This window comes from Aspergillus homomorphus (genome assembly GCF_003184865.1).
Source record: "Aspergillus homomorphus CBS 101889 unplaced genomic scaffold BO97scaffold_1, whole genome shotgun sequence".
Classification (NCBI taxonomy): domain Eukaryota; kingdom Fungi; phylum Ascomycota; class Eurotiomycetes; order Eurotiales; family Aspergillaceae; genus Aspergillus; species Aspergillus homomorphus.
The window spans coordinates 1,206,499-1,228,301 of record NW_020291887.1 but is presented as its reverse complement, the minus strand read 5'-3'; the positions used below and the strand labels follow the sequence as shown (position 1 = coordinate 1,228,301).

At 53.0% G+C, this 21,803-nt stretch overlaps 5 protein-coding genes across 5 annotated transcripts; all 5 read right to left on the bottom strand.

The window, feature by feature from the left end:
- Window positions 1-655: 655 nt before the first annotated feature.
- BO97DRAFT_402115 (EF-hand domain-containing protein) lies at window positions 656-1,311 on the bottom strand. The gene is made up of 5 exons (XM_025694414.1): window positions 1,211-1,311; window positions 1,104-1,157; window positions 1,036-1,051; window positions 860-985; window positions 656-790 (listed from the first exon to the last, which is right to left on the bottom strand). Exons 1-5 carry the CDS (start codon window positions 1,211-1,213, stop codon window positions 759-761), a joined length of 231 nt encoding a protein of 76 aa, XP_025556705.1. The 5' UTR covers window positions 1,214-1,311; the 3' UTR covers window positions 656-758.
- Window positions 1,312-3,108: 1,797 nt separating this feature from the next.
- BO97DRAFT_419787 (nucleoporin family protein) lies at window positions 3,109-9,930 on the bottom strand (the record flags this gene model as incomplete). The annotated part of the gene is made up of 5 exons (XM_025696594.1): window positions 3,109-3,222; window positions 3,276-5,177; window positions 5,308-9,125; window positions 9,430-9,522; window positions 9,840-9,930. The coding sequence occupies 5 exons, from the start codon at window positions 9,928-9,930 to the stop codon at window positions 3,109-3,111; spliced, it is 6,018 nt and encodes a 2,005-aa protein (XP_025556704.1).
- Window positions 9,931-11,203: 1,273 nt separating this feature from the next.
- BO97DRAFT_467096 (acetate--CoA ligase) lies at window positions 11,204-14,046 on the bottom strand. The gene is made up of 6 exons (XM_025699618.1): window positions 13,724-14,046; window positions 12,397-13,641; window positions 12,074-12,334; window positions 11,877-12,006; window positions 11,554-11,828; window positions 11,204-11,502 (listed from the first exon to the last, which is right to left on the bottom strand). The coding sequence occupies exons 1-6, from the start codon at window positions 13,760-13,762 to the stop codon at window positions 11,440-11,442; spliced, it is 2,013 nt and encodes a 670-aa protein (XP_025556703.1). The 5' UTR covers window positions 13,763-14,046; the 3' UTR covers window positions 11,204-11,439.
- A 2,883-nt stretch (window positions 14,047-16,929) lies between these two features.
- BO97DRAFT_439429 (uncharacterized protein) lies at window positions 16,930-17,633 on the bottom strand (the record flags this gene model as incomplete). Its single annotated transcript, XM_025697984.1, has 2 exons — window positions 17,283-17,633; window positions 16,930-17,186 (listed from the first exon to the last, which is right to left on the bottom strand). Exons 1-2 carry the CDS (start codon window positions 17,584-17,586, stop codon window positions 16,930-16,932), a joined length of 561 nt encoding a protein of 186 aa, XP_025556702.1. The 5' UTR covers window positions 17,587-17,633.
- Window positions 17,634-19,587: 1,954 nt separating this feature from the next.
- On the bottom strand, window positions 19,588-21,061 carry BO97DRAFT_439428 (uncharacterized protein). Its single transcript, XM_025697983.1, has 2 exons — window positions 20,701-21,061; window positions 19,588-20,626 (listed from the first exon to the last, which is right to left on the bottom strand). Exons 1-2 carry the CDS (start codon window positions 20,837-20,839, stop codon window positions 19,773-19,775), a joined length of 993 nt encoding a protein of 330 aa, XP_025556701.1. The 5' UTR covers window positions 20,840-21,061; the 3' UTR covers window positions 19,588-19,772.
- Between the last annotated feature and the right edge of the window lie 742 nt (window positions 21,062-21,803).

Here is a 21,803-nt window from a genome sequence, read left to right as displayed (position 1 = left end):
CATATAACGATGAAACGGCTATTCAGCGGCCAAAAGCGGCTACGACCGCAGAATGACTATAGAAGCAGTGTACTATGAGTAGATTAGGTGTCAGGGTGTCTTGGTGCAGGTTTTTATCATCTCGAGATATTTCCTCTATCATACTGCAAATGCAAAGACCCCTTTTCCACTTCCTCGGTTCCTGGCATACGGGTGTCATCTGTACAGTAGCAGACTGCCCAACTCTGCTACCCTTTCCAATGGCGATCCTCTTAAGGTATCCATGCCCAAAGAATCTGCCCTAAGAGCGTTCCAGAGCAGTTTACTGTTGGGCTTGTCCTTTCCCCACAGCCTATGAATCCCATCAGTTCCATGGTTCTTGGGTCTTCTAGTAAGCGCATTACAGGGGCAGTGTCCCCTATGAAATCTCCAGCGATCGATATCCCACTGAGGTGAAGACAAGGTCAACTTGGCGCTGGTTAGAGCTAGCCAAGCAAATCAGAGACAAGTGGCGTGGCCAGGATCAAATGGTCATTCCGTTACAGATATAGTGAGCATTTCATTACAGATTAATCCTTAAAGGGATTTCAAGTCAAATTCCACAGACCCCAGATTTCACAAGCTTTGCAAACCTCAGCACAGCTTTGCTGAAGAGGCCTTGGTAATTATAGAATTCCTTCGTAATATATCCGCTATGTCGCCGACCGAATTACTTATATGAAAGATAGCACATAGAATTGGCACAGTTTAGTTTGACTTTCGTAGCGGGCCTGCAGCTCTTAAGTTCTCTCTCCGAATCTCTTGATGAACTCTGTCACTCGGGTAGTACCACATAATTAGCTGTATGGACGGTCCAGAATGACATACTGAATTGACATACCGCTGAATTCAACCTTGCCGTTATCATTGCAGTCGAGGTCTTTAAGCCATTCCCTGGCCTCCTCGTCACTCATTTCTAGCCCATCTTCCTTGGCTGCTGCAATAAGCTCATAGGGCTCAATGAAACCTTATCGAATGCATAAGCAGCTTGAGCAATCAGTCAGGATGCGGACATACGATCGCCATTAGTGTTCTGTTTTCCCTCAGTATTAGTATAACTCATCTAGGGGTGCGCTTGGCCTTACAATCCGCGAGAACACCTCCTTCCATTTGTTGATCTCTTGGCGTGTGTAACGAGGCTATTAACTGGTTTAGAACACGTTGTAGTTCTACTATACAGGCATCAACATACCATTTTGTGACCTTCAGATCGTGCTTATTTCCGATGAATAAATTACCAGTGCCAGTAATAAAGCCAAGTTCTCTTTAGAAGAAGAAAATGTAAAATCGTAGAGGAGTCTGGCGACATGGCGGATATATAAGGTAGTCATAATCGACAGCCCAGTTCCCGCCTTTGCTTTCCTACCTTCATGCTGACATCAAGACTCCCACTGGGTGTCCGCAAACAGCTCCCAGCCCCAGAATATACGTCAGCACACCTGCGACCCTTCCCAAGAGCGGCCGAGTACTCACTGAAATTAAAAATGCCAAGGATATGTTGCTTCATCGGCTTGTCACTATGATTACCGATTCCGCAGAGTATCAGTAACTCGCGGATCTTCTGTGCTGTTAGAATTTGGATCGCTTCTTCTATGGCTCTTGTTCCTAATTCCCTCAATTACACCCCCTGAATAACCTTATAATATATGTCCAATATTCCTATTAAGGTTGGGAAAGTGTTCATTGTGTTAGCGTTAGTGAAGCCCCAGTTCACATCAATGCTAGTCCTAAAATAGTGTTCAACACTTTGATCGAAGAGTAAAAAGTAGTAAATAAAGAATTTAATAAGACCAATTTTCAGCATCTTACTAACCGTATTATCGAATACTGATATTAGCCGGCCTATAGAAACGTATACTAGTATAAATACTTAACTGAATTCTAAAAGTAGGTCTAGTTATAAGTACTTCCTTTTTAATAATTTTATTTATACACTGTTGAACTCTCTTTTCAAAGTACTTCTTATCTTTTAATAGTTCTACTTATACACTATCAGTCTCCGGCTAGTATTTAGCTTCAGATGAAATTTACTACCCATTTAGAGCTGTATTCCCCAGACAACTCGAGCAACCTACTCGTACTGCCGCAACCAGCACACGAGCAGAACCTGGAGCAGGGTTCTTAGTAAAGTACTGTGCCATTTAGATAGACCCCATAGTTAGGTTGAAGGGGGGGGTGTCTGGGTGTCTTCCGTATCTGATCCTGTCCCTTCCTTTATACGACTCCACAAAACCAATCTCTTCGCTTGCATTATCTACCCTGTTCCCATCAGTACCTACAAGACTAAAAGATCTAGATCAGGCGTTCTGACCCAGTATAACAGTGAAGTAAGCTCACTAGAATGCAGCTTTGCGCGCGAGTTTCCGCGAAATATGATTAGTAAATGTTATTTGATGTATTGAGCATCAATCCTGGTTAACTACCCACTGCTCTATGCTGTTACCTATGACATAGGGAGCCAGCCACTATAGCTAGATACATCAACCAGTACATACACATACATGTATGGCTGCATGGCTGCGTCACCAGTACCACCCGAGAGCTGAGAAAGTGCCCCGGGCTGCAACACTAATGATGAACGGGGATGGGACATCAACCGGCCCAAACACATCGGCACAGAGATTCCGGTAACAGGTTGCCAGAGCTTAGTAGTCTTGAGGGGGGAAAACAATTTGAACCGGGATTGAATTTTCATTCGCTTTGGCTTAAAAGACCTAGAGACATCCATAACCTCGAAATCGATAGGGAAAGCAAACCAAGATGAAGAAGGCAATCACTGAAGAGAAAATAGAAGAAACACAGAAATACATGCAGTAGAAGAGGAACAAACGAATCACAGCTAGGATACATAAGGAGCTGCACATCGATGATGTCAACCTTTTGATACAGATAGAAGTAAGATAGAGGCGGAGGGAAAGTGAGAACAGGGAGGGAGATGGGGACGAGAATAACAGAATGCGAAAGAAAAGTAGAAAAAGACGCCCCTTCACCAAGGGTCATCCAAAAACGACCAGACGACATGTTTGATTAGATCCAATGACTTCCCCGACAACTGAATTGTGCCATTCGTGCCTTCATCCAGCCATCCAATTAATACCCTCCAGCCATAATAACCCCGTAGTAACGTCGACTCATTTCTGCCGTCTGCGTGAGGCGCGCATCGCCCGTTAGCGGCAGACTTAGCACACTCGACAGATCGTTGGCCTATAAACAGAATTAGTATCATTAATCATCACGTATACCCCAAGCCCCCTTACCTGGCTGTCTTCGTGTGACGTCCAGCGCGCCACGGCTCGACTCATTTCCCGGAATGCAACGCGTTCCTCCAGGCCTTCCACGCCCGAGCCCTGTCGGATCTGATCCCCCAGCTGAACCAATGCTTGTACCAGTCGGTACAGTCGCGTCGAGTCACGTCTGCCAGCTCTGGCCGTGGCCAGATGCAGGAAATCGTCGTAGATGCCGCCGCCTCGAGCCCAGCCACGCACTTTGCGCTCCGGCTCGGCGCCAAAGCCCGACACCAGCATTTCTAGCGTAGCATAGTCGCCTTCAATGACTGCCGACGGTCCGACAACGCGACAGAAGGTGGCATGTGCATCGTTCCAGTTTTTGGCCCGCACCAAGTAATCCACTTCGTGGGCAGCATCCCCGGTGTCCCGCGCATAAAGTGCCTTTGCCACCCAGATCCAGTTCTCCGGCACCTGTGTATCTCGGACTAGGTACGTCCACATCTTGTCCGGTGATCCGTCCTCTTTAGTCGGTTGTGGAAGCAGCGGCGCGAATCGAGCCAGCATGTCCTTGATAGCTCGTTCCCGATCGGAAGCGCGAGAGAGGTGAAGCAGAACAAAAATGCTCCGTGCAAGGGCACCAGAACTGCAGAGTTCCCATGCGTAATCCCAGGTAAGCTGATCCATCTGAGCCACGTTGAGCTGGAAACGATCGTTGTGCCCAACCGCCGCCGTGAGGAGCTGACACAACTGGAAGGACAAGCGGTTGGTCAGCCTGTCACCTGTCAACGACTCGGGAAGCAGGGCGGCCGGGAATTCCAGTCCCTCGAACTGGGTATCTTTAGCGAAATCAGTGGTCGCGGCATACACCTTCAGCAGCACCCACAGCGGAGATTCTCGATCCTGCGAAGCGTTGAATTCATGGAATTCGGAGGGAAGTGGCAAGGGAAGCGCGGTTTCGACACCACTGCGCAGGTCGTTGACGAATTGGCAGACCGCAGTTTCAAGCGGCTCCTCGTCACTGATCCCATACCAAAGGCGCAGACCAAAAGCTTGGAACCAGTCCAAGTCGAACCGCTCCGAGAATGTGAACGCGGATATCCGATCCTCAAGCGCCCCAGTGGACTTTCCTTCGCTGCGGAGGGCATTGCCTGCGAGCAGTTCGTACAAAGCGCGCACAGGCTCGGTCATTTCCGAGTACGCATTGCTCTGACGCCACATATCAACTTGCTTGGCCAAGTCCTCCCGGACAGTGGTATCGCGACCAATCTGCGAAACGAGAGTGGCAAGATGGGGGTTTTGGCCTGAGAGCAGGACACTGCAGGCTTCCTCGACCCGGTGGGCGCAAAGGAGATGGACAGCTCGTTCCTCAGCCGATCCCACCTTGCCCAATTTTTGAGCTTGCTTCTGACGAATGATTCCTTCCAACAACCGGGTAAGACGATCTTTCTTGATGCGGTGGGAAAATTGCGACCGGACCTCCTGGGGCACGCCTGCAGAAATATCATCCTCAAGCTCGTCGTTGAACAAGATATTAGCTAGCTGCCAGAGCAAACGTTCTTGGTCGGTCACGCCTGTACTGCTCGATGCTGTGGCGGACAACTTCTGGAAGTCGGCTCGGGCCAGGCGAGCGAACGGCACTACCCCATCCACGGGCTTGATGATTGTTTGTTCACGCTGGGCTTCGAGCATCACAGTCGGCTCAGTGGCCTTCTGATACGATAGAAGGGAAACATCGCGTCCTTCGCTGGTTACGGAGAGTCTGTGTTCCCAGCGATTCAACCCAACTTCGATAGGACCGATGTTGTTACGTACGCAGAGCAGTGAGTTTGCGGGTCCCCAGCGTGGTTTAAAGGAGTGATGGAAGGCAAGATCATCAGCGCTCAGTTCGTTGGACTCGCCGGCATAAGTCTTGGGTTGCTTGTGGTAGGGCCACTAGAGATACAAAAGTCAGAACCGTGCTTTCCAATTATTGGGTGACAATGTGCTAACGGCGATGTGCCCCTTCAAGAATGGGGTTGAAAGGAAGAATTCAGTCATGTAAAATTAGAAAGAGAAATCATACCTCCGGGCCTTTGGGCCGTGCACTCTGTGCTTTCAAAGGAGATGCGGCCTGTTGTTTCCGAGGTTGCTGGAATAAGGAATTCATTAGATCAATACTGGTTGCAAACCCCTTCTGCTTTGTCTCGCTGGTAGACTGCTTCGGGGTCTCCTCATGCAAAGACCGGTCATTGAAAGCATTCGCCTGAATCTCACGTAGGGCATCGCGGTTCTGCTTCCGGGGGCTAATAGTACGCTGCAACTGTTCGGCCCAATCACCAGTCAGATCCAGACGAGGCTTCGCCGGCGTATTCCAAGGCTTCAGCAACAGCCGAGGGTCTTCCATGTATGTGTCGGTGCTTTCGGTGTCGTCACGCTCCACGGTATGATGAAGGTTCGGAAATGTACCCGCCATATCCATTTCCTCACTCTTATCCAATTCGACTTCAGACTCGCCAGACTGCAGACTTTCGGTAATGTCGTCGCCGTCCTGCTCAATAGTCGAACCCGTGGAGCCGTCCTCTAAAAAAGACTCGTCTTCTTCCTCCTCCGAGCCCGAATGCTCGTCATCCATCGTCTCCGTCGCCTGTTGGCCAAACGCTCCGGGGACTATCTTACGCTTTTTGAAATCAAAGGTGTCGTCATCGACGCCAGCCACGGAACCGAGGAAGGAGTCGTCAGTGGAGAAGGCCGACAGGTGCTCCGAACCCACGGTGTTGTCGGGATTGGCAGGGGTTTGGGCCTTCGGAGTCGGAGTGTCAGGAGCAGCACTCAAAGTGCTTTGGTTTAGGCTCTCACCTTCTTCTTCCTCATCACTATCATAATCAAGACCATAGGTGGTGAAATGAGGAACCTTGAAAACCCATGTGCCGGTTTCCACTTCATAGTCGATAAACTCGGTGTTGTGCACCTTGAGCAACCGGTCGACATGCTTGTCGAACAACGGCCCGCTCGTCAGGGGCGAAGGCGACTTCTTATCGCGGCCACGGGGCCAGGAGTTTTCAATACGAAGGATCGACGGCACGTTCAAGCCCTTACCGCGGGGTGGTTTTATGGTTTCGTCGGGATACACGGTGATTTTGCGCACTCCGATGTCGACAAATCCGCCACAGACCTTGTCCAGGTCGATGGTAGTCAGATCGACAGGCTCATCGAAAGTAACCTGACCGCAGTGCTCGCGTCCCACAGTGAAACCCACAACCTTCTTCAATTGCTCCCGACTCATCTTGCTAAGCTCTGCGCGGGTAGGCTTCATAAAGTAGTCGCCCGGCTGCGGGTCTCCGCCAGGAATGAAGGAAAGTCGCTTGGGAGCAGTGCCGGTGGCAGTCTGTTCCGCACGCTCCGGAACAGCGGGCGACTCGTTGTTACGGACGGATTCCATCTCAGAACGAGCGACAGTCTCCGGGGACTTGGTTCCATTGATGCCGTTGATGGTGCCACTCTTGCGCACAGAACGCAGGAAACCTAGCTCCTCCGGGGTTGGCTCAGGGCTTTGAGTATCGACAGGCACAATCTCACCGCCGGTGTGTGCCAATTCAGATGAAGACTCGAAGCTAACCTTCTTCTTCCCTTTGTCCATAGGCGAGGCAGCCTCATCTCCGTTGGTGATGGCAGCAGGGGGTGTACTGGTGGAGCGTGTGAACAGGTCGTTCCGCAAGCTCCGATCGATAGTGAGACGCTTCAGGCCTCCGCTGGAGAGACGGGAGCCACCGGAAGAGAGAGCACCGGGGGAAAGAACACTATCAGCTTCGGGATCGAATGTCTTCCGCAGGCTGCTGGTGGAAAGACTCTTGCTGAAGCTGGTGCGGCCTAAACTGCTAGAGTTGAAGCTGCTGCGCATGACGGAGCCACCGAGAACGCTACCACCGAGTCCACCCGGAGTGTTGATGGTGCTTGAGGGAGACCCATATGTGGAGTACGAGAACCCATAGCCACGTTTGGGCGGAGTCAGGAGACGGTTGGCGGCAGTGGGCGTGATTTTGTAAACGGGAAGAGGGGTTCGTTGCTTCTGCTTGCTGGCGGAAGAAAGTGGGGTGGCCAAGGGGCCCGGGCTTGCAGCACTGGGGGCTGGCAGACCAGAGAAGATGGACTGGTTCCCATATGGGTTTCCTTCGAGCAGAGATGCCTGCAAGCTACCAGGGGCGGGCTGCTGGCCCAGCTGTGGGGTAGACTGAGACTGGCTGCCGCCAAAGAGGCTGGAGGTGCCCAGAGTAGCCGTCGGTTGATTCTGGCTCGTGGCGCCGCCAAAGAGGGATCCGCCGGCAGCCGGCGTCGTGGTACTTGCGCCTCCTCCAAAGAGGGAACCACCGCCCGAGGCTCCAGCTCCACCAAATAGACTGGGCTTCTGCTGTTGCTGGGCCGCACCGCCGCCGAAGAGACTCGAGCCGCCACCAGTCTGCTGGTTCTGTGTATTACCGAACCCTCCAAATGGACTCGCGCCGGTGCCAGTGCCTGTGGTGCCTCCTCCGAACAGACTCTTCTGGCCTTGCTGCGCTCCGCCGAACAGGGAGTTCGATTGGGCTGGCTGGGTATTGCTGGAGCTTCCGAATAGACCGCCGCCCGCCGGTTGCTGGGTCTGCTGGTTCTGACCGAAGAGGGAGGAGCCGGTCGTGCCGGTGCCGGTGCCGGTGTTGCTACCGAAAAGACTCGGAGTACTCGTCTGTTGCTGCTGCTGTGAGTTAGCGCCAAATCCACCAAATAGCCCTTTATTCGGGGTCTGTGCCTGATTCTGAGCTTGATTCTGCTGGCCAAAGCCGGTACCGCCAAACAAACCACTGCCCGACTGCTGCTGCTGCTGCTGTTGACCTCCAAACGGAGAAGACGTAGCTGTGGTGCCGCCAAAGGGGGAGGCAGTGCTCGTGTTCTGCGTGCCGAAGCCACCAAATGCGCTCCCACCAGTCGAGGTATTGCCTCCGCCGAAGAGAGGTTTGCTCTGTTGCTGGTTGTTGCTGGCGCTGCTGCCGAACAGTCCCCCGGTACCCGTTCCAGCTCCAAAGCCAGTGCTTCCAGTAGTGTTTCCAAAGCCACCCGAGGTTGCCGTGTTACCACCGAATAAACTCGACTGGGTAGTAGTAGCGGCTGTCGATCCGCCGCCAAAGAGGGTGTTGGCCGGCTTCTGGGCTCCGAACAACGGGTTGGAAGTGGTACCGCCAAACCCACCTGTGGTTTGGGTTGTGCTGCCAAAGGCGGAGGGGGCACTGGTGTTTGCGCCAAATGGCGAAGAGGTGTTCGCGCCTGATCCGAAACCAGTGGATTGCTGGGTTCCAAAGCCTGAGCCGCCAAAGGCGGGAGCGCCGAAGGCGCCCGCTTGTCCACTACCGTTTCCGAATCGACGGCCTCCGTTGTAATCGCCTAGCCGAAGCTCCTCGAAAGAATACTTGCTATATGGCTGCATGAAAGTGATGCTCTGGTAGTGATTTGTCACACTGCTAGCGGCGTCCTTCTCGGTGAAGGGACTGAACGGGGTGCTGCCAGTACCGTCGGAGGGAGGAACGGCTTGGCCGAAAGCCGTACCGCTGCCGCCCCCGAAGGCCGGTGCGACTCCGCCTCCAAACCCGCCGGTGCTGCCACCGCTTGTACCGAAGCCAGTAGTACCAGTTGTGTTGCCGAATCCGCCGGTAGTTTTGTTGGCGCCGAAGAGTCCACCACCAGTACTGCCGCCGAAGCCGCTGCTGCCGGTGTTCGCAGGGGAGCCAAAGCCGCCGAAGCCACTGTTACCTGCAGTCGAGGTGGCGTTGGATCCAAATAAACTGCCGGTGCCGCTAGGTTGTGTAGTGCCAAAGCCGCTGGGTTTCGACGTGCCGAACAAGGAGTTCCCCTGTGTCTGGTTATTGGTGCCAAATCCTAGGAGAAGAGAGGTAAAGTTAGCTATGCTGCAACGTGGTACAAAGCTTGGAATGCCAGATCATGACGGAATAAACTCCAAAAGTCCTTGGCGGGCAGAAGGCGGTTTGATTTCGAGACATCCCGGTTCTGGGTGAAATCATCCGGGTCGCGACGCAAGGCCAGTTGTCCACGGTCCCAGAGCGGCAGTGATTACAGTCCAGCTTGGTAGTTGATATGTAGAAAACCGCGGGTCTGCCGCAAGGTACAGATGGAAGAGAAAGGATCGCCAAGCCCATGGGAGATATAGCCGTCGAGCACGTACCTCCGCCGGAACCGAAGCTACTGGAAGTATTTCCAAACAGACCACCGCCTGACGTGTTACCACCCCCAAATGGGGACGATGTGGTTCCAAAGCCTAGATGACGGGGGAGATGCTGTCAGAGACTGTACTGAAGCTGCGATCCCTTCTCTTGCAGTGCTGCTGTGTTATTCGACATAACAAATAGGAAAACGTCCCCGCCCGGCGGTGAGAATCTGGTGATTTGCAAGTTGAGGCCGTCGTGAGATGACGTCCAAGGCACGAGCCAGACTGGATTCCTTTGCTGTGGGTCGTTTGGGAAGTACCAGGCGAGTGTTCGAAAGAACCAAGAAAATCTCAGGGAAGGGCAGGAACAGGGAATGAGGGAAGTGGGAGTCAATAGTGACGAAGCTCGCGGTCAGGTCAGTACCTACCTCCACCAGTATTTGCGCTTCCACCAAAGGCATTGCCCGAGCCAAAGCCGGAGCTCTGCTGGTTGTTCTGACCGAATCCTCCACCGAACATGTTGCAGATCGAGTTCTTGCGACTTATGAGTTCATCCGTTCCGAAGCGTTCTCTAACTGAGAGGTCGAGCGCTCGTCCACGTCAACGCCTATATGCGGTTTTAATTCCCGGGGACAGGCGGTAGCGTATGCGAGAGTGTCGATCACAACGCTCTATTTAGCGTGCGAAGTGAGGAGCTTGAGTGTTGGGGTTGGGAAAGCCGAGATTCTCGACGCGCCCAAGAGGAAAGGTGTTTTGTGGGAGGGGGGAGAAGAGCAGATTAAGGATGTCTCGCCTGCTACAGACGAGGCGTCACCCTCGGGAGCGAAGATGCAAGTCAACGTCCTGAAGCTGGGAGGCGGCGAAGAGAAAAAGGCCAGAGGGATGGTCGAAGGGAAGACGAGGACGCGCGACGGAGAGGAAGTTCGAAGGGAAGGGAAAGAGGCTGCTTGCAAAAGGGAAGAGGCGGCGAGGCTCTCGGGCGGTGTCTCACTCGCTTACGCGCCCGGTACAGAACGCTCCGCCGGCAGATCGGGTACGTTCAGGCAGAGGAAACTGGTAATATTGCACTCCAATACGGTCCGTTACCAAATGCTCACGTGGTGCTTCTGCTGCCTGAAGCTTTCGCTGGAGATATCTGTTGATGCCTGAGGATGACCTTTCGCTTGTGAATGCTAACGGAGGGGGGTTGGTAAAACTGTTTACGTGAGGCTATCATAACTCATATATGAGGGTTTAGTGTTCGATATGAAGCCTGACACACTCAAAACGCAGTTTTTGAACAGCAGTTTGAATGTTGTTTGAGATAACGCATTCGGACCAAGGGTGTATATTCTGGTGAATCTGCCAGCTGAGATTCGCTGATAAGACCGTTACCACTCCATGACACTCACTATTGGCAGTCAGTCCACTTGTCTCATCGTCTAAGCAGACTGACCCTGACCGTGGTCTCGCCACGGGATCTTAACTATGAGTAATACGGATTGAATTTCAGTAACTACCAGAGGGGTTAGCGTAGCATAGGTATGATTGGCTCGGAAACAGAAATCTGGTGGTGGTAAGGTGTTGTATTCGCCCCTGGTGTTATGAACTGGGCATGGCCTGGACTCAGCCAGAAACTAGCAGTTCACGCGATCATTCCCAGTGCTTGAGGAGTAGGTGTCGGGCCATAGTATTACAGCCACCATTCAGGTCGACAAAATACGTAGGTGGTTTTCTATATTACTGTATCTCTATGCACGCGATTTGGCCGCCCGCATTCCAATAGACAATAAAGAGACCGTGTACATCCACTAGACCCGAGAAAGACTTCTTTCAGCATTGGTATATACGTTGAAAAAATTAACAGCTCATCAGAATGTCACCCGTTTCTGACCATAATGGGAATCACAACAAGAGAAAAAGAAAAACTCCGTCTTCAGACAATATAAAGCTCAACTGCACAGACGCAAGCCACGTCGATCCGGGCGACAGCGTCGTATTTCCTCCCAACTTTCGCTTTCATTAACATCATTCACAAAAGACAGACACTTATTTGCCGCGGGAAGCGTGCACCGTGGCGATGATCTTGTCAACCACTGAGGGGTCGGAGAGCTGCCTTTGCGTTAGCGCTAGTGGGGAAAACTGAGGGAATAGAAGACTTACAGTGGAAGTATCACCAAGGCTATCCTCCTCGCCGCTCAGAATCTTGCGCAGAATGCGGCGCATAATCTTGCCACTGCGGGTCTTGGGAAGGTCTTCCACCACATAGACGGCTTTAGGGGCAGCAAAGGGTCCGATAGAGCGGCGGACCTGCATAATCAGATCCTTGCGAACCTGATCGGTGGTCTCGTTGCCCTCCTTGAGAGCCACGAATGCGTTGACGGCTTGGCCAGTCAGCTCGTCGGCAATACCGACAACAGCAGCTTCGGCCACCATGTCTATGCAAGAGTTAGTGTCTGTCATTGATCGGGACTTGAATAACTTACGGTGCTCGAGCAAGGCAGCCTCGATTTCGGCAGTAGACAAACGGTGTCCAGAGACATTGACAACATCATCCACACGACCCCGGATCCAGTAGTAACCGTCGTGGTCACGACCAGCACCATCTCCCGTGAACTGGTCAAGCACAAGTCAGCCAAGCTGTCAAGCAAGATGCAAAAACTCAGGAATGGCAGGTACTCACGTAGTAGCCCTTGTAGACATTCAAGTAGGTATCCATGTAGCGCTTGTGGGCACCCCACACGGTCCGAGCCATGCTGGGCCAGGGCTGCTTGAAAGCAAGGACACCCTCGACATCATTGCCCGAAATCTCCTCTCCAGAAACAGGGTCGATGATGGCGGGCTCAATACCAAAGAAGGGAAGCGACGCGCTACCCGGCTTGGTCGGCGTAATGCCACCCAAAGGAGTGATCACGTTCGAACCGGTTTCGGTTTGCCAGTAAGTCTGTCACATCGACACATATTAGCGAAGGTACCCTCAAACCTTAGATCGAGTTATTCACATACATCACAGATATGGGCTTCCTCCTTGCCAACAACCTCAAAGTACCACTTCCAGACCTCGGCGGCGATAGGCTCCCCGACGGATCCCAAGATACGCAGGTGGGCCATCTTGTGGTGAATGTGCTCATCACCAGCACGCTTCAGCAGGCGCAGGGCGGTCGGGGCCACATAGAATTGGGTGACCTTGTGCTTCTCAATCACATCCCAGTAACGGGAGAAGTTGGGGTAGGCCGGAGTACTCTCGAAGACGACAGTCGAGCAACCCAGCAACAGAGGCGCGTACACAACGTACGTGTGGCCAGTAATCCAACCAACGTCCCCGCCGCAGAAGTAACGGTCGTCATCATGGATGTCGAAGACATATTTGCCCGTCATGGCCGCGCCAAGCAGGTAACCAGCAGTCGTGTGCATGACACCCTTGGGCTTGCCAGTGGAGCCGGAGGTATACAGCAAGAAAAGGGGGTCCTCGGAGCTCACGGACTCGGGAGCAAAGTAGTTAGGGTACTTCTCCACCTCCTCATGCCACCAGACGTCCCGGCCCTTGGTCCAGGGGACCTCAGCACCGGTGCGCTTGTAAACCAGAACGCCGGTCACATCGGGGCACTGCTTCAGCGCCTCATCGACAATGCGCTTAGTACCGATGACCTTGCCTCCGCGCTTGCCCTCATCGGTAGTGATGACGACCTTAGAACCGGCGTCAAGGACACGATCCCGCAGGGAGTCGGAGGAGAAACCGGCGAAAACAACGGAATGAACGGCACCGATACGAGCACAGGCGAGGAAGGCAATGAGAGCTTCGGGGATCATGGGGAGATAAATGGCGACCGTGTCACCCTTCTTGACGCCCTGCTGCTTCAGGACCCAGGCGACCCGGGAGACTTCCCGCAGCAATTCGCCATAGGTGATGGTACGGCCCTCACTGGGCTCATCGGCTTCGTAGATAATGGCAACCTTGTTAGGGTTCTTGATGGCATGGCGATCGACACAGTTGAAGGAGGCATTGAGGCGACCCTCGACGAACCAGGCACTGTCACCGTTCTCTAGAGAACCGGTGTGGACGGTCTGGAAATCTCTCTCGAAGGTGAGGAGCTCGCGGGCCATGCGAGCCCAGAAAGTGTTGGGGCTGCGGATCGACTCCTCATAGAGCTTCTTGTATTCGTCGAGATCTTTCAAGTGGGGACCGGAGGGGTGTTTCTCGTGGAAAGCTTGGGGAACATGGAAAGTATCAACATCGTGGGCCTCAAGCACCTGCACACCCAATGGTAGAGGAATTAGCGGAATGGAGACCCGGAGATTTCTCGGCCCTAAGTAAGGCGCGGGCTTTTCTTACCACGGCAGGCTTGGGAGGCATGATACTGCCGTCCGCCATGATTATGATTGGTTATGTGTGTCCCAACGGAAGTTCAACTGGGAAATTCGGGCAGAGTGAAGCTGGGCTTTCTGTGGAGAGTTGAAAACGGACAGAGTCAGTCACTGCAGTCTCCGGCGCAATACTGAAGGGGACCGACTCAAGCACGTGAGACGGAGATTGCGCGGGCGACTCACTGATATGCACCAGCACTGGTTGGTCGGTAGTGGGTTGAAGGAGGAAGGGAGGGGGAGTGAGGGTGGAAGAGGGGAGTTAGTTTCGTTACGAGGGAATTCACAAGAGAAGAGAGGAGAGGGAAGGAAGGAGGAAGAAGAAGAAGAAGAAGAAAGTTGAATAGTAGTAATTAAAAGAGAAAAGGAGAAAAAAAAGAAGAAAAGCTACTGGGGAAGAGGGATTGAGGCGTCGATATTTAAGAGTGTCCGTTCAAGTGCTTTTTTTGATGGTAGTATTATTTTAATGATTATTGTTGAGAGAGTCAGTCCCGCTCCCCCGGTGTCGCGCCCACAGAGTGGAGAGAGAGCAAGAGAGGAAGACAAACAGAGTTACCGTACTGTCACTCCGGTGTAATTGTTCGGTTTCCCTCTTTCCTCTTTCCCTTTCCCTATTCCCTCTTTTCCCTCCTTTCCTCCCCCTCCGTCCCTCCATCCGTCCCCGTAAAGTCAATCTGGTCCATGGAACTGATACCTAGTAGTAAGTGGTGGTTGCTGACCCCAAACATGAGCTCTGAGCAAGACCCGAGTTCCTTTCCTCCTACCCGACGGTCCTCCTGCCATTGGTGATGCCATTGACCTCGTGCATCATGAATTATCCTGTTCCTTCAACCATAGGGTTCTATACCCCTCCCTCTTCAATGGAGAACTTCTACTATGTCTTGTGTGTACTACTGACTGTACTACACCCCGGCATCTGATACCCTAGAACAGGCTCCTCCAACAAACACACCAATGCGGGCCCCTGATAAGCAAGCCCTGAACAGGCACAGTCTTTTCCCGCCCATGTCCACCCCCAATTGAATCCCAACTTCAATCAGATTTCCTAATTCAAATTAGAAAATGAGTTCTCCTTAGGTCTGACTCGCTTTGGACACTAGGGAATAGCCTGGCTAGTCTGGTCACGCCGCCAGAGAAAGGTTGGGCTCGGCCATGCGGGGCTTGACAGCCTCTGGTTTCCGTTGCTCCGGGGAAAGGCAAGCGACGATCTGACTGTCAGGAGTCCAGGACTCAAGTCGCAATCCCATGCTCAGAGATGCATAGACTAGTCGATTGCGCCGCTTCCATCTCAATCTATTCTTTCCCACTAGCTGCTTTTCTTACTGTAGTCGGCTGCAGACCACGCGGGTAGTATGAACTCTTGTCCAATGGTGATGGATTCTGGATGCTCGCTTCCTTCCAGGGTCCCATTCCCTCCACTATAACTAGTCCAATCCCCCGGAACACGAAGGGCATGAGCAATCCCAACGCCCATTTGAGCAGCACAAGAACCAGAGACAGCCCGTCAGCGAGAAAAAGCGCGGGGAGGTAACATCACAAGAACCGCCACCGCGGCCGCGATTGGAGGGTGATTCGCAAATGACTAACATGGCTCGTTTGTGCCGTGCGGGGGATTCGAAACTCAAAAACCTTACTGAAGTTTCCCAAGTTTACTGGAGCGTCTTTTAGTTTGTTGGGGACCGCCGCTGCGCCCACCGGTAGCGTTTGGTGACATCCTCCGAGATCTCTGTTTGCAGACAAGGAGCTTTGCCTGGGGTATCATCAGACTAATTAGGAAATGCTACCGCCCCGGATAATCCGAATAAGCACGAGGCAGATACAACTAAGTAGATAATCGGCGTAAGTCTAACTCTATTGACTGTAAAGGGTCGACGGATTGAGCGGGAGGATGTAAGGCACATGTCCGTTCATTACACGTGCGCTTTGAGGCTGGCCGATCCCAGCATAATCTGTATAGCATGTCACACAGAGAGCTTCTTGCGGGGAGAGGAACCATGCCAACAACTCTGTCCACTTGCCGAGGCAGTTCACCGTGGTTCCCTTGGACAGTGCCCGATAATCATAACAATGGCCTTCAGGCGCACTGATTTCACTTGTCGATCACGTTGATTTCTGCCACACCATAGATAACATTCTCGGGTCGATCGCGGCCATTGCCTTTCGGTTCGGCTATTTTATGGGGCGCTCCTTGTCTCCGTGGCCCTGGGATACTGTCAAGGTACCTTCGGGCGGAGAACAGGAGATTTCTCAACCGAATAACCGGGGCCTTGCTTCTCTTCCAGAATGGGGGTTCTAATCATAGTATGACCGGACGACTCTGTTTGGCAGTGAAGGGTGATTTCCAGGAACCGCAGTGCGAATTAGGAATGCGACTCTGAGGTCGGTCACTCTTGCTGTTCTGCTTCCGGCTCTCCTGATCAACACTCACTAGCCATCAACTTCACTTCCTCAACCCGCGCTCAGCTCATGCTTGGCCAGCGGCCGTTGATCATCATAAAATAGATCCTTCTTTTCTTCTTCTTCTTTCCTTCTTTCGACAACTAATCACGGATCCTTCGGCTGCGTCTTTGCTCATCGACATCGACGCTGTGTTCTAGGCCGGTTGCGGATGAGCATGAATGGGTTTGGCCTTACAATGGCTCCGGCGGCCGCTAGATTACCCACAGTTTATGCTACTTCGTCGTCTCCTCCTACCCACTCCACTGGGGTCCAGCGGGTGTCACAGTACCACAATGAATCAGCACTCTCAGCTACTCAAAGTATCTGTCAATGGTCGACGGGGGAAAAACAGTCAGAACTAGGACATACCATCACCACCAACGACAAGAACGAATACAAACAGCAGCATTACTGAACATTTCTGCCGGACCGCACCGGGCGTGGCGGGCGCCTTCTCTTTCCGGATTCGGCCTGACGTGCCGCCGCTGCTTGCTCACTGATCTAATCGTGGAGTGAGCGGCCCAGGTGCGTGCGCACTTGAGCAATCACCCGGACGAGTTTCCCACAACCTCAGCGCTCATTCTCAAAGTCACCCGTCACAAAGAAAGAATCTTCAACTCAGATGATTCTAGCGCAGGTATTATTACTAAGCCGAGAACATACAGACTGCATCAGAGTATGTAAGATGTGAAGGCAGGTATGAAAGTGAATCGAATCCAAGGAAAACACCGAAGAGATCTATGAGGACTGATAGAAGTCCCGAAGCTTCAGAAACCCTCTCCCTCCGACAATCAGAATAACAATCGTCAAGCCTAAAGCACTCACAATAGTCGTAGCCGACCGTTCTTTGATGGACACCTTGACATAATCCAGGAAGTTGAGACTGTGCGAGTGAGCCATTGGAGAAGGGCAGCGCAGATGGACGAATTTCAATGCTTCCGACAGACAGTGGGCACTGCGGAACTCCCCATTCCAGCAGCCTTCAATGATCTGGCCTAGCCACATACCCTGAGTACTTGGAAGATATTTTCTCTCCGGCAAATGTGCTCAGCCGTCGGTTGGAGAGCTATCCTTGAAGAGGTCGATCTCACACTTGTTGCCGGTTACGACTTCATAGATCACGGCTCTAAGCAGGTCAATGTCAATTTGGATATTGTGCCCATGATCGTCCGCAGCCTCCATGTCGGAGTCCAATGGAAGAAGCGACGCCTTCGAAAAATCGCAAATCTTGAGAGATAGATCTGAGTTCAAAAGAAAGTTCCGACTGGCAATGTCTGCGACAAGCACCCGTCGGTCATGAATATAGTCAAGTGTGCGAGATATCTCTCGAAAGCCTCTTGAATTGAAGCCCATGGGACGGCCGGGATTTAGCAAGATACGCCCGGAGATCGCCATTGGCCATGTAAGCTAGGTGTGTACTAAGCTTCAGTTGAGTACCCGACGCAGCGGACTATCCGTTCAGTACGGTCGTCTTCAACGCTTTGCAAGCGACGATGGACGTCTTGCTCGCGTCTCAAGCTTTCGAGGTTCATTTGGAACTCGTAATCCGTGCTCCAAATGTATCGTAATGGACTCCCGATCGCAACCCCATCTTTAAGCAGGACTACTGCTGAGCCTCCACTTCTGAAAAGCGGCTCCTGGGAGATTGCCTTGCCTCGCAGATCAAGAAAGGGTGAGGATATGGTCAAAAAGACGGATGACTATCTGGATTGATTGAGCGTGTATAAGAAGCTTGACGCGGACTTCGGATTCTCAAGGTAATAGTTGTTTGTACCCGTGACCCTGGAGAAGTGTTGCTATGGCTCAGCTTAAGGCTGCCACGGCTAAAATTCTCATAGGCAAGGCTCCCGCCAGGCCGGGCGGGGCCCGGGATCTCTTTACCTTAACCATGAAGCTGTATACAAAAATGGATCATGGATACCCGGGCCCGGGATACCATGTACTCCCCTGGCTCTTCCACCCTCAATGCAGAGAATTCTCGTTATATACACATCATTTCGAACACTCGCGCATCTGCACGGGCAGGTAGGTCAGTAGGTGCAAGGGTCAATGCAGGTTTGTTTGGTCTTTCGAATATGATGGCTTAGGTACTGCATCCCCTCGAGCCTACGCAGAGGGGCTATCGCTATGCTATGCTTACTGGCTAGTCAAGACTCCCCAAGACACTACGACATTAGGCCTTCAAAGAGCGAGCTATGCAAGCCTCTATGGTCGCCCCGGTCTACTTCACTGAACCCGCCCGAGAAGCAGTTGGTGCGTGTCCAGTGAGTAACCAGTGCGTGACCCGAAGTGCCTACCGAGACATGAAAGCAGTTCAATCAGTCTGTACTCTGTGCACTCTTAAACTAGAAAGGAGCATTGAGAGCAGCGCCGGATGGGAGTGATTGCCACCCCCTTCCCTTTAGCATGGACTCCCACAATTGCTTGACAATTTGACAGAACTGATAATCAAGCCTGTCTGCCACCAGGCCACGTCCAAAACCTTAGTTTCCCCTCCAATTTCCAAACCGGGATATTAAGAACTTAAGACCCCGACCCTAATAAGCGTTTTTCGAAACCCATATAAAAGCTAGCACCAGATATAACACCTACAAGTATAGCGTTGGCTCCGCAGCGCGCCTCCACCATCCGTTTCCATCTCTTGACCTTGTCACCTAGTCTAGACTAGTTCAGCAGATCCCAGTGTCCGGCTGGCGCAGTCGCAGGCACCAAGACAACACTAAACCGTCTCAACCAAATCGTTCCACCCCCTCCATCGAGTGGCACTGGCATTCTAACCAACCGGGTCGTTATCGGATGCGCACACCAGCCTGTGAGCCGATCTTGCTTGTTTGGGTATCTATCTCCATTTCCCAATATACAGCGCGCCGGCTCATTCTGGATTGAGGAGTCTAGTTTAGTTCGAGGGGCGACAGAGTAATATGCGCCTTCTATTGACGGCTTAAAACTCCTGCGGGTGGGGAAGGCTAGACTAGGTAGATAGTCGGGCCTCTCTAGTACCTGCGTGTATATTGACTGTTTACAGTCTGTGCCGGGGGTTTATTAGTACCTGGTGAGTGCGTGCTCTCACTAGCTGGGTTGCAGGGATGTAAGAAATAAGTACGGTACAAATTCAGGTTCCGGCCGAGGGATCAATATGCGTTTGATTTGCGCATGCGGGAAGAGGGCAAGGGGGCAGGATGTGGTCTATGTAGCTGGGTTAGACGGGCAGATAGGCTGGGGGTGGTGTGGACCGTTGGAGTCCAGCGCAGAACGGTTGTATTACAACCGGGTTATTACACCGGGGTGGGAATCCGTGGCCACTATTCATCCGGCTAGTCTGGGAGACTTCGTCTAGGGCGAGCAGCGAGAGTAGACTAGCCACCACGTAGCATTTGCAAGACTGGTTTGAAGCTACCTCGGTGTGCCATTCCTTGTCCTGTGATAGTCACGAGTGTGCGGCAGTTGCTATGCAGGCCTAAGATAATAAACAGACATAAATCATGATTTAATAAAACATGTATAGGAATGCGGACAATTTACAACCATCTCAGCCTACTTTGCCCGAAAGCCCCATCGCTCCAGACAGAAGTCCCCGTAGTTTAGACCAATCTGTCCCCAAGCCACCACGTCGCCATCCCAAACAAAAACACCATCAGGCTGCCATCCCGGATAACATCGCGCACTAACTGCACCCCCAACCCCAAGCCAAACCCCTTCCCCCTCGACCGCAACAACGCCCGGGCTCCACTCAGCACCACCTCCCCCGTCATGAACACCGTGAACGGATCCCGCGCCGTCGCCGGCGCCGGCGGCGCCCGTCCGTAGACGCTCACGGACGACCCCAGCACGAAGAGCAGGTACATCCCCGCGACAATGGCAAAGACCAGGTGCACGATCTTCCAGACCATGATCTCGCGCTTCTCGGCGTCGGTCTTCTGGCGCATGGCGTCGCCGATCAGGTTGGCCAGGAACGGGGGCAGACCGAGGTTGGTCAGGAGATCCGTGGAGGACTCTTTCCCGTCGCCGAGGCCCAGGTCTGCGAGGTTGATGTTCTCGAGGGGGTTGCCGCTGCCGCCGCCGCCGGCACTGGAGGACATGAGGGAGTTGAGGATCTTGAGGGTCGGGTCTCGGGCGTCGAGACCGAGTAAGTCGCCCGCCGGGTTGGGGGCGGCGGCGCTGTCGGGGAGCTGTCGTTGTTGTGGGTTAGGGGAAGGGGCCGGCTGGCGGAGGAGGGCGCGGAAGAGTTCCTGTTGGGCTTGGAGGGTTTCGGGGTCGAGTTCGGGTTCCGGTTGGGATCGGTCGGGGAAAGTTGGTGGGTTGGTCTGGGGTTGGACTGGGGTTGGTGCTGGTGCTGTGGTCGGAAACGCTGGTGGTGCTGGTGCTGGTGGTGCTGGCTGTTGTGGCCGGGATTCGGGCTGCGGGCTGGGCGATGGTGAGGAGGTCTCTTCGTGAACTGATGAGGGTTAGTCGTTTGCTCTGTATAGACCTGTGGGGAAAGGTGGGTGGTGTTCATGGATAGCTACATACGGCTGGCAGGGGTTCGTCCACTCAAACTGGTGATCTTGTCGAGACGAGCTGCACCTCCTTCCTTGATCTTCGCTTCGCGGCGCTCACGACGGAGACGCGCTGCTCGCTGAGCCGGGGATTCTTCGGCTGGAGAGGACATATTGAGAGTCGCTGAAACACGGCAAATGGCAGGTGTTGTGTCTGTGGGTGATGGCTGAGCGGTTGCTGTTCCTCTTAACAGTAGTTACCCGTTGGGTTGGTAGAGAGTGCGTCGTAGCGTCTCAATTCGTGTACAGTCGTAAGGATAAATGATCTGAGCTAGACTGTAGGATGGAGGACGAGTTGAAATCGCCAGATGGCTGTCGGACGAGGTTTAAGGTCGTGACGACGATGCCGAGAGGTCACGTCGGCGCCGCAGAAGCGACAGGCTCATTGGCGGGCGGTCAACTCACTCAACCGCCGGCGTCACTCCGTCTTCGCCTGCCTTTCCCGGTCTCGACCAGAGCATGTACTGTACCTCAGCCAAAACAATACGGGAATAGCCTACAGCTGGCGCTACGAGATCGGGGATTGAGTTGACATCGAAATATGCCGTTCGAATTATGGAACCAGAAAGATCTGTAACCATGGCCAATCGGACAGCACGTGCATAGTATCTTTTACTACTTGTTCTGGAATGCAATGCAATAGCACCATCGACTCTCTGGTTACCGTCGACAGTAATTAGTTAACCAAGGGCTTGACTAAAGCAAATGCCATGCCTTAGGTAGAATTCGGTGTTGCGAACTAGTCGATTCCCATCCGTTGTCCATATCGAGGTCAGCATGCACCCACCCGTTGACCGTTGAGAGCGATGCTCAGACCTGGACACTACAGTCAAGCGACCCGAGCCGTGCACTCAGAGGGAAGCCGACTCAAGTAAGGTGGAAATGATGCTGAACCGATGTCAGCACAGGGACACAGCAAGCGGGAGGTGACATCATCTCGTCTGAACAATGCACGAGCTGAGGCATCCCGGTCGTTCCTGCCATCCCTCTACGCTCTATACACCTTATCGCACCAGGTGAGTGTATGAGATGCAGAGTGCGCTCTCAATCACGTAGGAAGATGACCCTCACCCAAAC

Excerpts from the sequence above, each read along its gene's own strand:
- BO97DRAFT_402115 (XM_025694414.1), bottom strand. Across the intron at positions 791-859 it reads CGGCAAGGTTGAATTCAGCG|AGTTCATCAAGAGATTCGGA; the intron begins GTATGTCAATTC and ends CCCGAGTGACAG.
- BO97DRAFT_467096 (XM_025699618.1), bottom strand. The coding sequence starts at position 13,762 with ATGGCGGACGGCAGTATCATGCCTCCCAAGCCTGCCGTG. Across the intron at positions 13,642-13,723 it reads TGCCTCCCAAGCCTGCCGTG|GTGCTTGAGGCCCACGATGT; the intron begins GTAAGAAAAGCC and ends TTGGGTGTGCAG. Across the intron at positions 12,007-12,073 it reads ATGTCTACAAGGGCTACTAC|TTCACGGGAGATGGTGCTGG; the intron begins GTGAGTACCTGC and ends GTGCTTGACCAG.
- BO97DRAFT_439428 (XM_025697983.1), bottom strand. The coding sequence starts at position 20,839 with ATGTCCTCTCCAGCCGAAGAATCCCCGGCTCAGCGAGCAGCGCGTCTC. Across the intron at positions 20,627-20,700 it reads TGGACGAACCCCTGCCAGCC|TTCACGAAGAGACCTCCTCA; the intron begins GTATGTAGCTAT and ends AACCCTCATCAG.